The sequence below is a fragment of the Chlorocebus sabaeus genome, chromosome 13, assembly GCF_047675955.1.
Source record: "Chlorocebus sabaeus isolate Y175 chromosome 13, mChlSab1.0.hap1, whole genome shotgun sequence".
Lineage (NCBI taxonomy): Eukaryota > Metazoa > Chordata > Mammalia > Primates > Cercopithecidae > Chlorocebus > Chlorocebus sabaeus.
In genome coordinates this window covers 20494427-20506448 of record NC_132916.1, presented here as the reverse complement: position 1 = coordinate 20506448, position 12022 = coordinate 20494427, and the positions used below count along the sequence as shown (strand labels likewise).

The window sequence follows — 12022 nt, the reverse complement described above, 5'->3', positions numbered from 1 at the left end:
AAAAAAAAACCCCAAAAACAAACAAACAAAAAAAACAAGCTTACATTCAAATACTGAAACTTTTTGTAGTAGTCACTTGCATAACAGATTCCGAAAACAACAAAACTGAAACTGTATGTGCAGAATACTATGTATTGGTTAAACTACATAACACAGGAGGCAATAGGAAATGCATTTACATGTACAAAATGAAAATTGAATATAAACAGGAAAATGTGGCATGATTTTATCCTAGAAAATTATTTAAATCAGAATAGACAGTGTTCAGAAAGTTAAAATAAGGCCTCCCTTTTACTTCACTTGTATTCCATTCTGTACAAGTTCAGAAATGGTGGTGATTAAAATATTTGAGTCACTTTACATTCTTTTGGGATAGCTCTCCAAAGGGAATAATCCAAGCTACAGACAAAGATTTATGCACAAAGACATTAGTTATGGCATGGTCTATAATTTTGAAAAGTCAGGAGCCATCCAAATATCCAGTGGTGGGGGGAATTAAGTAGATTGTATAACATCCTTACAAAAAGATTATATAACCACTAACATTAATTTTTAGGAAGATTGTTTAATGTGGGAAAATGCTTCTGACATAATGCTAAGTGAAGAAAAAGGATATATTTATATGGTATGATCTTAATTAGGTGAAAACAATATCCATAGAAGAAAATATATTAATAGTAGTTAATTCTGAGGACTGCATTGTTGCTGGTTGTATTTTCCAGGTTTTCTAGAAAAAACACATATTACTTTTATAATAGGGAAAAGATTATTCTAAAAGAAATTTTGATGCTAATAAAATATTAAATAGTTAGGGTTACTGTGCTTTAGAGCCAGAGAGCAGTGCATGGCTCATTTAGTCTGGGAGCTCCTGAGTGAGGGTTATAATTGGTAAGGGAGATTGAGAGCTGTTTTTTCAGATGGCTCCATGGACAGCAAAGTTTCTTGGTGTTTTTGCTCTCAGATAGTCCCTGATGTGCTCAGTTCTGTCACTTACTGACTGTCACTGCTGATCAGAAAGTCTGACTGGCTATTAGCTTTGTATTTGACAGATATAAAACAGGAAGACCAGGTAGTTGTTACCTAATAAATATGACTTATTTGGTGGCCAAACATTTTAAAACAGGAGGCAACAATGACAGATTCCTGATTGTGTAAAGTGGGAACCATTCTGGATCATTTTTCAATCTTTAGGTTCTGATCAGTTTAGAGGTCATGAAATCCTTTTAGTGAGTCCTCCCTAGCATTACTTTGTAAATGAAATTAGAGTAGAATAGAAATGCCAGAGTGCGTGGCATGTAGTAAGTATCCTGTAAGTTTTAATTTCAGATGTGTGTTTGTAGGTACTGGATTGTGACATAAAGTGTGTTTTTGTTTTGGTTTGGTTTTTTATCTATAGTTTGCTGTCAAAAAAGTCCGAAGACTCCTAGTGCGATCCACACCAGTGGTGTGCAGTATTCTCCAGTGATTATAGCATCAGTGTCACTTGGCAGCTTGTCAGAAATGTACCTTATTAGGCCCTGCCCAGATCTACTTAATCACAAACACTGGTGGTGGATCCCAGCACTGTGTGTTTTAATAAGTCCCTGTCTTAGTCCATTTTCTGTTGCTGTAAGAGAATATCACAGGCTGGGTATTTTATTATAATAGAAGTTTATTTAGCTCACAGTTCTGGAGGCTGGGAAGTCCAAGAGCATGGCACTGGCATCTGGAGAGGGTCTTTTTGCTGCGTCATATCATGGTGGAGGTTATCACATGGTGAGAGGACAAGTGTGTGCCAGCTCAGGACTTTCTTCTTCTTATAAAGTCATCAGTCCCATCTTGGGGGCCCTACCCTGATAACCTTATCTAATCCAAACTACCTCCCAAAGACCCTACTTCCAAATGCCATCAACATATTAATTCAAGGATTAAGTTTCCAATACATGAAATTTGGAGGACACATTCAAACCATAGCAGTTCCCCTGGTGATTCTGATGCACACTCAAATTTGACAGCCACTAGTCCAGCCTTGCTATTCTTGGTGAGGTTCAAGGACTAACACTGGCATCACCTGTGAGCTAGTTGGAAATGCAGAATCTCAGACCCCAGCCTGGACAGGCTCACTCAGAATCTGTGAGATCACCAGGTAATTTATTTTCGTGGTAATGTTAAATAGCTCTGATCTCAACACAAATGCCTCGGGGGCCAAGTAGGTCATGTCAGTAGTGAAAGTAGCCTGGTTTCCCCGCTGAAGAAAGTAGAACAATAAGAAGGCATTGTGGTGTGAAGTTTTAGTACTCTTGTTTTTAAAAATCCTGTATTATACCAGTGGGGGTTAACACATTCAACCAAATTCATCAACTAAGGTTGACTGTGGTTGACATCAATTACTAAGCAGATTTTTAAACACAGAATTTTAATAGTGACCCTCATATTAACTTCTTCTGATCTCTTTTAGGAATTTATCAAAGAGCTGCTTTCTCGGATAAGAGGCATGAGGAAACTGAGCCCTCCGCAGAAGAAGACTGTATGATTCTGGAACAGGGTGGAACTCTCCTGGAAACGAAGAAAGGGTCCTGGGATTTGTACTTCATGAAGACTTTTGTGAAAGAATAGGTGTCCTTATGAACAATGTTTTTTTTTTTTTTTTTTTTTTTTTTTCTTTTTTTGGTGTGAAGGTGGGGGGTTCTATTAGACATTTATTCAAGAGCGTTCCATTTTTGGTTTTAAAGGTTTTTGTTAATGTAATATTTTAATAGCAAAGATATCATGACTCTAGCCACAGCCCAACCAAGGATTATCAAAGCAGGTGGACACTTGAAGGGCCACGCCAGGCTGCGTTTTCTGCAAGGACTCAGATGTTTAGTACCTTATGATACAGGGAACATCGTTTTCTTACAAGTAGTTTGGTAATATTTTTTTCTTAAGTTGTACATTTGACTCAGCTGTCAAATTTCTCATACTTGTATATATCTACACACAACTAAGTTAAAATGTTGATGTGAGTTTTATTTCACATGGATGGAATAAACCCGTGGTCGTCCTTTAACTGGAGGTCCCAGCACATGTGTTTTCAAGAGGCCACTAGGCATTCTTCATTGAGTGCTGCTGACTTCAACATTCACTTTATGCACCAAAGTGAAAGAATTCAGTGTATCCGTTATTTTAATGTGCTACACTACAGAAATGTTAAGTTGGTCAAGGGCTTAATTTATGGAATTTCTATTATTTCATTGGTTGGGATGCTTTGCCAGGTCATGTGCTTATTGTCTCATTTGTGGTCTTTTAAAGTTGTATGAACCCTTAATTTGAAGAACTAACTTGATTTCTAGAGAAATGCCCACTCTAGCTAAGTGATATTTTGCATTGGAAAAAGGAAGCATTGTGTGGAAATGAATCGTCTGCTTTCCACCGGGTACTGTGTATTATTCTGTCTCCAGGAAAGCAGATCAAAAGAAAGTTAGCAGTGTCTTCTTCCTTAGAAATATATTCTGGTAGCTTCTGTGCCTGGGTAGCATCAGACCAGTGGGTGTAAACCGAGTGTTAAGTGTCAAGGTGAGAAAGCCTCACATTCTCTCGAGACAGTCACTCTAGGAGCCAACGTTCCTGATTTGGAAGTGTGGAGATGGCATTTCTGGCTTCTCTCAATGGCTTGTGTTGAGGACTCTGGGTGCTCCTGGCCCTAATTGTGCACCCTGATCCCCGTGCTTGGAGCTAGGCGTGGTGGTATGTTCTAGCCCTCTCAGTTATCAGCTCTTTGGGGAAGGATCAAAATTCAGATGGGATGTGGGATGGGTAATAGGTGAGAGTAGAAATTCCTTCCCTCCAGGAATTCTCTGCTGCCTCCCACAGAAACCCACCTACCGTAAGATGTCTCCAGATGGCCTTGTCCAAGGATGGGGGTCAGGCATTTTATATCAAGGGTGCTCTGAACATATTTAATTTTTTTAAAAAAACTATGTTTGTGAATTTGCGTATACTGGCAAGCTTTTGAAAATGTATTTAATTTTGTATTGTTTACCAATGATTTATTTACAAGATATTTACTCAAATAAATGGAGCTGCTTACAAGCCTGTTGACATGTGTGGCTTGCACAACACATTAACGTGATGGTTTTGCTTTGTCAGTTTCTCTGCAGAGGTGAAGACCAAGCACCTGTGTCTATCTAGCTTTTCATTTTCAAAGTATTTCTAGGCATGTAATCCTGGCCCTCTCCTCAGGCATCTTCAGATCAGGTGGTGAAACCAAAGGAGCTGGGCCACATTCTTGGGCTGAGAAAGAAGATGAGCTGTGTGCTCAGCCTGGCACTCTCCTAGGCCAAGCTCCTTCCATTTAATTAAAACTCCCCTTTCTCATCTGACAAGAACCCTCAAAAACATTTCAAATTAGTAAACTATTTCACTTGTTAGAATGCCTTGCACCATGGAAGTCAGAAAAATACAGAATGGGCAGGATTTCTGTTAGGCTTAATTGACCAGCCCATGTGATGGTCTCAGATGAAGTAAGAATAGACTTTTCCTCCAAAGGCCTCTGCTCCCACCACACACCCCCTCCCCACCTTCCCTCCTGCCATTGTCAGGGCCCGGCATCCCCTGATCCCTGTGAGTGCTCCAGCCAGAAGTTTGGGCCTCTTCCTTGACTCCCCAGTATGCTCCCAGTCACCCAGCTTGTCCTCTGTGAATATGTCTCAAATCTATCCTGTGTCCAACTTTCCTGGATTGCTGCCACCAACTTGGGATTGGATTCTCCATGTCCAGGCTTGTCTCCCTCTGATCCATCCTCCACCCAGTTGCCAGAATAGTCTGATGACTCCACCCTCTGCTTGAAACCAAACCTCTCTGCATGCCTTATGAGAAATATTGTCTCTGCCTCTCCCACCTCATCTTTTGGCCTTGTACTCATGCCCAGTTCTGCCAAATTCCTTGGAGTTTCTGGCATGTTCTATGTATTTTCTTCTCTGATGCTTTGTAAAATCTGTTACCTTGGCCCGGAACACCCTCTTTGCCAACAGGCTCTGTCAAGAGAGCTGGGTTAGATCCCCTCCTAGGTGTGTTCCCCCTCAGCTCCAGCCTATACCCCATCGTAGACGCATCCACAGTATCATTATTGTCTATCCATTTGTTGGTGTCTTCTGTTAGAATCTAGGATCTTTGAGGCTGAGGATCTGGACTTCTCCAAGCATCTGGTCCTAGGCTTGGCCCATCAAAGAGATTGATGTGTGTTTGCCAATTGAATGAATATGACAAAAGATTCAAGAACTCCACTGTTTTCTTCCCAGCTAGAGTTTTGGTTCTTAGATCTGAGTGTACATTTGAATCACCTGAGAAGCTTTAAAAACATTAGAAGCCTGGGCCTCAGTCAATTCTGACCAGTGAAATCAGCATCTCTAGGACAAGAGCTGGGGTGTTTGTTTTCAAACTCTCCAGCTTGCGCATCACTGGGCCTTTGGGTCACTCTTGTGCCATTGGATGGCCAGATGCATTAGCTTGACCTCAGCTCTCCATGTTTATGCTATTACAGCAGGTGGCAGCTGTGACATTAGCACACTGGCTGTTTCTCTTACAGAGTCTCCTCACTAGGGTGATGGCTCCAAATTATCCAACTTCTAGTGCCAACTTTGTGCTCACTTGAACATTGGGAAATCTCAATGTAAACTTCATGGAGTGGCTTCCATTTGTGATGATCATAATAAAAGTTAGCACTGTGCTAAGTGCATGCTTCACCTCATTTAATCCTGACGTTAACCTTATGAGGCAGGTGCCATTATTCTCATTTTACAGATAAGAAAATAAACTCAGGCTTAGCAGCTTACCTGAGTCCACACAGCTACAACACTGAGGTTCAAACCCAAACCTATTTGGCTCCAAAGTCCAATAACCATTAGGCTTTCTTGCCACTCTTAGGGGATTACTCTTAGTCCCATTCACAAGAGTGAACACTGGGAACCACATTTAAAATGAGCCAGGTCCCTGAGCTGGCAGGGTAGGGGTGGAAGCTTTGCGGATGGAGGAGGTCCCAGCCACCTGTGGGGCTCTTCTTCCTCACTCCTGGGAACGGAGGGGCTCCCTGCTCCCCACCTGCAGTGTAGCCAGGCCCTGTGATGCTGGCCCTCCTTGTCCAGAGTCCTCTTGCCTTTTCGCATAATGTAAAGCTCCTGGACTTGGGCTTAGCAGCTGAGCAAGGAGTATCCAGTCATCAGTTTCCTGAGAAAGAGCAGCTCAGGACAAGGCGATTTTCAGTTCCTGAAACACAGGAATTAAACGGATTTTCACTTATTTATCACTGCCATAGTTTAGATATTTGTCCCCTCCAAATCCCATTTTGAAATTTGATCTCCAGTGTTGGAGGTGAGAAGTGTTTGGGTCATGGGGGCAGATCCCTCATGCACGGCCTGGTGCCATTCTCCTGGGACTGAGCAAGTACTTACTGTTAGTTCCCTCTAGATCTGGTTGTTAAAAAGAACCGGGCACCTCCTCCCCTCTCTGTCTTACTTCCTCTCTTGCCATGTAACAAGCCAGCTCTCCTTCTCCCGTGATTGGAAACTTCTGAGGTCCTCACCAAAGGCAGATGCTGGTGCCATGCTTCCTATACAGTCTGCAGAACCACAAGCCAAATAAACCTCTTTTCTGTATAAATGACCTGGCCTCAGGTACTTCTTTATAGTAACACAAACAGCCTAAGACAATCACCTAAAGTCTCCATAAAAGATGGTGTGCTGTGCGGAATCAGCTTTTGGAAACATAAGCTGTTTTTGACATGACTGCTGTTTAGCAAGAGAGTGGCAGGCCCACAGCTGCTGGACATATCCCCATCCCTACTCTCCCACCCCATTTTTGCCTCTGAATGAAAGGTTCTGGGGCTTCCCTCTGCTTCTTGGGAACCTTCCCTGGAATCTAGCCACTTTGAGAGTGAGCCTGTGTAGCCATGAGTCATATCTGTGCCACTATGGCCCCTATCTACTTCTTCCTTTGACTCTTGTCTTTGGGTGCTCAGGGTCAAGGACTCAGCACCCTTCAGTACTGCTGCATAGCCTAAGAGAGAAGTGCTGTGGATGGCGGGGACCCTTGTCTGTTGTCTATGAAAACAAAACTCCTATCGGGTAGTTGGAACTTTCTGAAAGCCGTTTTTAAATTGGACACAAGCATACCACTATTTTCCCCTACTGGTTTCTCTTTGCTTGAATTAATTTTAACCCAAATAGTCCTGGAGAATTATTCCTCAGAAACTAGTCTCATTTCCTTATGGGCTTGGGGTACAACCCACTGTGTGTTTGTAATTTGCTTGTGAAAAATGGAGTGGCTTCTCAGTCTTCTATGAGTGAGAAAGAACAGTGCAGGCTTCTTGGAGTTCCCTCCCACCCCTACTCAGGAACAAATGCTGGAAATGCTTCACTAATAGCCTTGTGCGGCCATGAAGGCCAACCAATTCTCTCTTGTTGACTAGCACATCTTGCCTGGGGATGGATTGTTCTTTCAAGACTGGATTGTTCTCTACCTCTCGTGGCCCTGTGGGTGTTCCCATCACAACACATTAGCAGACATTTCAATAAGGTACTACTGATACTAGAACAGCTACAAACAAAGTCCTTGAGAAACCTGCTTTTCTGTTGTTTTATTGAGTCAACTGGATAAATAAGGGCAGATTAGTGTCTGGTGTGTGTTTCCTTCACTCTCAGTCTCCTCGGTGGGGTGTAAATGAAACTAGTGGGGTGGCCTTCTTTGGGCTCACCTTGTTCCAGTGGATTCTAGGAGGTAATTAGTTCCAGCAAGCACAGGGGGTAAAGAGTGCATTCTAAACATAGGCGCTGTATAGACTTAATCGTCATTCAGTGTTCAAGTTGTTAGGAGACATTTCTACATGGGTCTCATGTTTCTGCATGTCTTGTGAGCAGAGACTGCCTTTGTTCCAGACCCTCTTTCCAAGAATATTTATATGTACAGCAAACAGCCTTAGAAGTTAGAGATAGTGTCTCCTTGCAGAGCAGAGTTGTCTATTATAAAATATCTGGGTTCCCTAAGTGCTGAGCCCCTCTCCTGGGATGCAACGCACTGCATGCACAGGTGTCATCTGTCCTTTGCAACACCCTAGGAGAACTGGGACTCAAGAAATGCCAATAATCTAGCCACTGCTGTTGCTGTAACTGTCCTTCCTCTCTGACTCACGAGTGTAGCGTCTTCTACCAGCATCTATGAAACTGACAAGCTAATTTGTTAGCTTACAGTAGTGTAAAACCTTAGACCCTACACAAGTCTTGACAATGGTCAGTTGTCTTGGTCTCTTTCAATAGGACTTGAATCATTTTTGTCATTAATAGACATTTTCTTATATTTAGACTCTGACTTGATTAATCATTTTAAAATGCATAGGGTCAGAAGTTTCCTTTAAAGAGATTTCATGCCTGGAAGTGGTCGTTCTGTGGAAAGAATTTACTTTCACAAAAGTCACTTTTTCTTGTCCTCCTTGTTGGCAACATGAAGCGAATGTTACCTGGGGTGAAAAGGCTCATGAGAGAGAGATGGAGTGATGGACTGTCCCAGGAGTTTACAGTAAAAATTGCCCCGTAGAGCGAGTCAGAGAGGACAAACAAAGACTCTTGCCTTGAATCTTTCTGTTTAAAATATGTGTCTACATAGTAAGAAATAGTACATCGTCACTTGCTATTTTGAAATTCCCCATTTAATCTCTAGAAGTAGTTTTGTGAACTTATTTGCAGTATCACGGCCCACCCAGCAGTTACCAAAAATAGAAATTGAAGTCAGGGAATATCTGAGGCTACCAGATTGATTCTCATCAGGTCACTAAATGATTTACATAAAGTGTAACCCAACACACCCTCCGGGTCACAAGATGCTTGAGGGTGAGTGATTTACTATTTGGTTTTCTGTTGTTAGTAGCACAAAATCACTCCTTTGGTGCTGATAGGATTTTTAAAAGGGAACATTCCTGACTCAGACCTCCTTTCTGAGCTCATGGATAAGGGACAAATACGTTTATTTGTCTTTTCTTAAATATCTTTCTACAGCACTTAGGATAGCACCTTGCTCTTTTTGGCTGTAATCTCAACATGGGGAATCAATATGTGTAATCTGTAGTGTTTCATCCTCACAGAATACCCCAGAGCCACAGAGAATCACCTCTTTCTGTAATTGGTAATGAGAGAATTAACCAAAACCTCTCAAACTGATTTTCAAAAAAAAAGCATAGGTTTTTTTTTTTCCCCCTAATCTTATTTTCTATCTCAAACATCTGTTCTCCTTTGAGAGCTGGAAACTCCCTACTTAAATCTTTAATTGAGGAGGTCTTAAAATTATAGTTCATGTGGACTTAGTGAAGTCCTCATAATCTCTGAAACTGTGTGGGAGACGGAACTTACAGAGAGAGAAAGGAGAGACAGATTGAGGTGAGCCACACATAGAGCAACGGAGAGAGATGGAGATCCCAAGACAGGATGCTGGAAGGAAGAGGGCCAGAGAGCAGCAGACAGGCATGAACCTGTGCGGGAGGGTCTCAAAGTATCCATACCTAGAACAGGTGAAGAGCCAGGACCCAGAGCCTTGGAGCCCAGGCCCACAGGAGACTGCAGCCACCCAGGGAGCCAGGGCTCGGGTGTCCCAAGAACAGTCAGGGTCAAGTTCTGCCTCCCATCTTCAGCCTCAGCCCTCACCTTGGTTGGAGTTCCTGGTCTCCTTCCTTCCCACATCATTCACTCTGCTGAATTCCTTCCATAGATGATCACTTCTCCCCAAGACACTGCCCCAGCAGCAAGTAACAGCCTGCTTGGCAGAGAGCCTTGCATGCCCATTCCCACTCGCTCACAGGCACACACTGGCTTGTTCAGGAGGTGGGTTCCAGCTCCCTCCATCCTCCATGCACTCCGAGTTGGGTTGCTCTGCCTGTGGGTTCCCATGCTTACGAGCCCTTGGTGTAGCTTTGCCTCCAACCCATTGAGCATCACGTCAACTTCAGTTGCCAACGCCCCAACCCACTCCTTTGTGCCTCCATCATCTTGTTTAAGCTACAGACAAACAAATTAAGACAGACATGTGAATACTGCTGTGCAATACAGAGCAATGGATGGGAGGAAAGTCCATACTTTGTCGTCTTATCCCCAGGAAAAAGTGAAGGCGGGAAGAGTAAGAATGATGCCCTGTTCCTTGACAAAACACTTCGTGCATTATTGTGTCATAGCTGTGCAAGGAAACAAAGCTGTTGCATTTTATTTGGGCTGGAAATGTAAAATCCATAAAATATAACTTTTAGAAGGAAGGCAGTTGCTCTTTCTCCTCTTTTTCCTCGTGTCTTATCATGAGAGTCATTTGGTCCAACGTATTGCTTGTTAACTTACGCTTTTTATTTGGAAGGAACACTGAAGATACTTCTTAGGGCTATTGTACAGAGAAAGTAGGTTGCACATTTAACCTTAGGAACAGAAACTGCTGTTGCTTAAGTACCGCTCACCCTCTCACCACCTGAGACGAAGAATGACTCAACCATATGATGAAACAGACAAAGCCATGTTTCTAATGAGGCCAGAGCCTGAAGGCAGAAACCTTTCAAGAGCTGAATTTCCCATTTTGTTGCCAACAACAAATAAACTCAGTGTTTCGTTCAATGATGATTAATCCGGCGAAAACCATGCAGAAATGAAGGAGCTTTAAAATGATCATAATTCATCAACCCAACCGTCTCCCTCGGATACTCACTTCATTACTAAGAGAGTAATTATTTTTGTGTTGTCAGTTTTAGGGAAAAGCCCTTGAGGGTTATTCATTGGTAATTGGAAAAATAAATGTTAATGTCTTCTGTGGATTAGGAAAGAATGTTTTATGACTAACTGTTCAGACGCTTCTATTGAATTGCCTGAGTTTGGAAGTTTCATTGGTTTTCCACCCAAGGCTTCATAAAAGCTTTCAAATGACCTGTAGCTGTCAGAGAGGAGTCTCCTCAAGGAGATGGAGAAGCTTGCCCACAATGCTGCATTCCAGGTTTTTGTAATAATGCGGTGGCAGCCCCATCTCTCCCCTGACCCTTTTTATTTATTTAATTTTATCTTCTTGAGATGGAGTCTCACTCTGTCACCCAGGCTGGAGTGCAAATGTGCAATCATGGCTCACTGCAACCTCTGCCTCCCAGGTTCAGGCGATCCTCCCACCTCAGCCTCCTGAGTAGCTGGGACTACAGGCGTGCACCACTATGCTGGCTAAATTTTGTATTTTTTATAGAGACAGGGTTTCACCACGTTGCCCAGACTTATCTCACTCTTGGGTTCAGGCAATCCTGCCTGCCTTGGCCTCCCAAAGTGCAGGCCCGGACTCTTTTTAAATTGCGGTCCCAAGGCCAAGCTGTAGTGCCACTGATTTTCCTCATTGAGGAAATAAGCTCAGATTATTAGAAGTGAAGAAGTCAGCAGGCTCCCACAGGATGAGGTTTCAGTAGCCACAAGGCTTGAGGCGCAGCCTCTGGGAACCCAATCTCTTGATCTACAAGGGTTGCTATGGGGAATGTGAAAAAATAGGACAAAAATACTATCCAGCCCCAGCAGGAAAGATTAGGGTGGCCCTTGACAGTGTGGAGCAGTAAATACACCCATAAGGATGTGTTGAAGAATGAGGGGCTGGGGTGGAATTGTCTTCCCTCTGTAACATATTGACAAAAGGGCCGGGTTTAGTTTTTCTCTGCAGAATGGTCCAAAGCAGTTGTGGCAAGAACAGGCCCAGGAAGAGCCAGGGTCTCCCTCTTACTATTAATTTTGGATGACCCCATGCAGCACCCATTCGGCCTGTCTGGCTCACATGACTACACACAGGTTTTATCAAGAATCTCTTCCCAGCCGGGCGCAGTGGCTTACGCCTATAGTCCCAGCACTTTGGGAGGCCAAGGTGGGCATTTTGCTTGAGCTCAGGAGTTTGAGACCTGCCTGGGCAACATGGCAAGACCCCTTCTCTACAAAAAATATGAAATATTAACTGGCATGGTGGTGTATGTCTATAATCCCAGCTACCTGGGAGGCCCTGGGAGGCTGTGCTAGGAGGATCACCTCAG

General features: G+C 43.1%; 1 protein-coding gene across 1 annotated transcript in view; it reads left to right on the top strand.

Moving 5' to 3' along the window:
* Window positions 1-4048, top strand: part of PPP1R14C (protein phosphatase 1 regulatory inhibitor subunit 14C) — a 108917-nt gene extending 104869 nt beyond the window's left edge. Inside the window, exon 4 of the mRNA XM_038001111.2 lies at window positions 2438-4048. Within this exon, the coding sequence (XP_037857039.1) occupies window positions 2438-2512 (75 nt within the window). The 3' untranslated portion in view covers window positions 2513-4048. The remainder of the gene's footprint in view (window positions 1-2437) is intronic.
* The last annotated feature ends 7974 nt before the right edge of the window (window positions 4049-12022 follow it).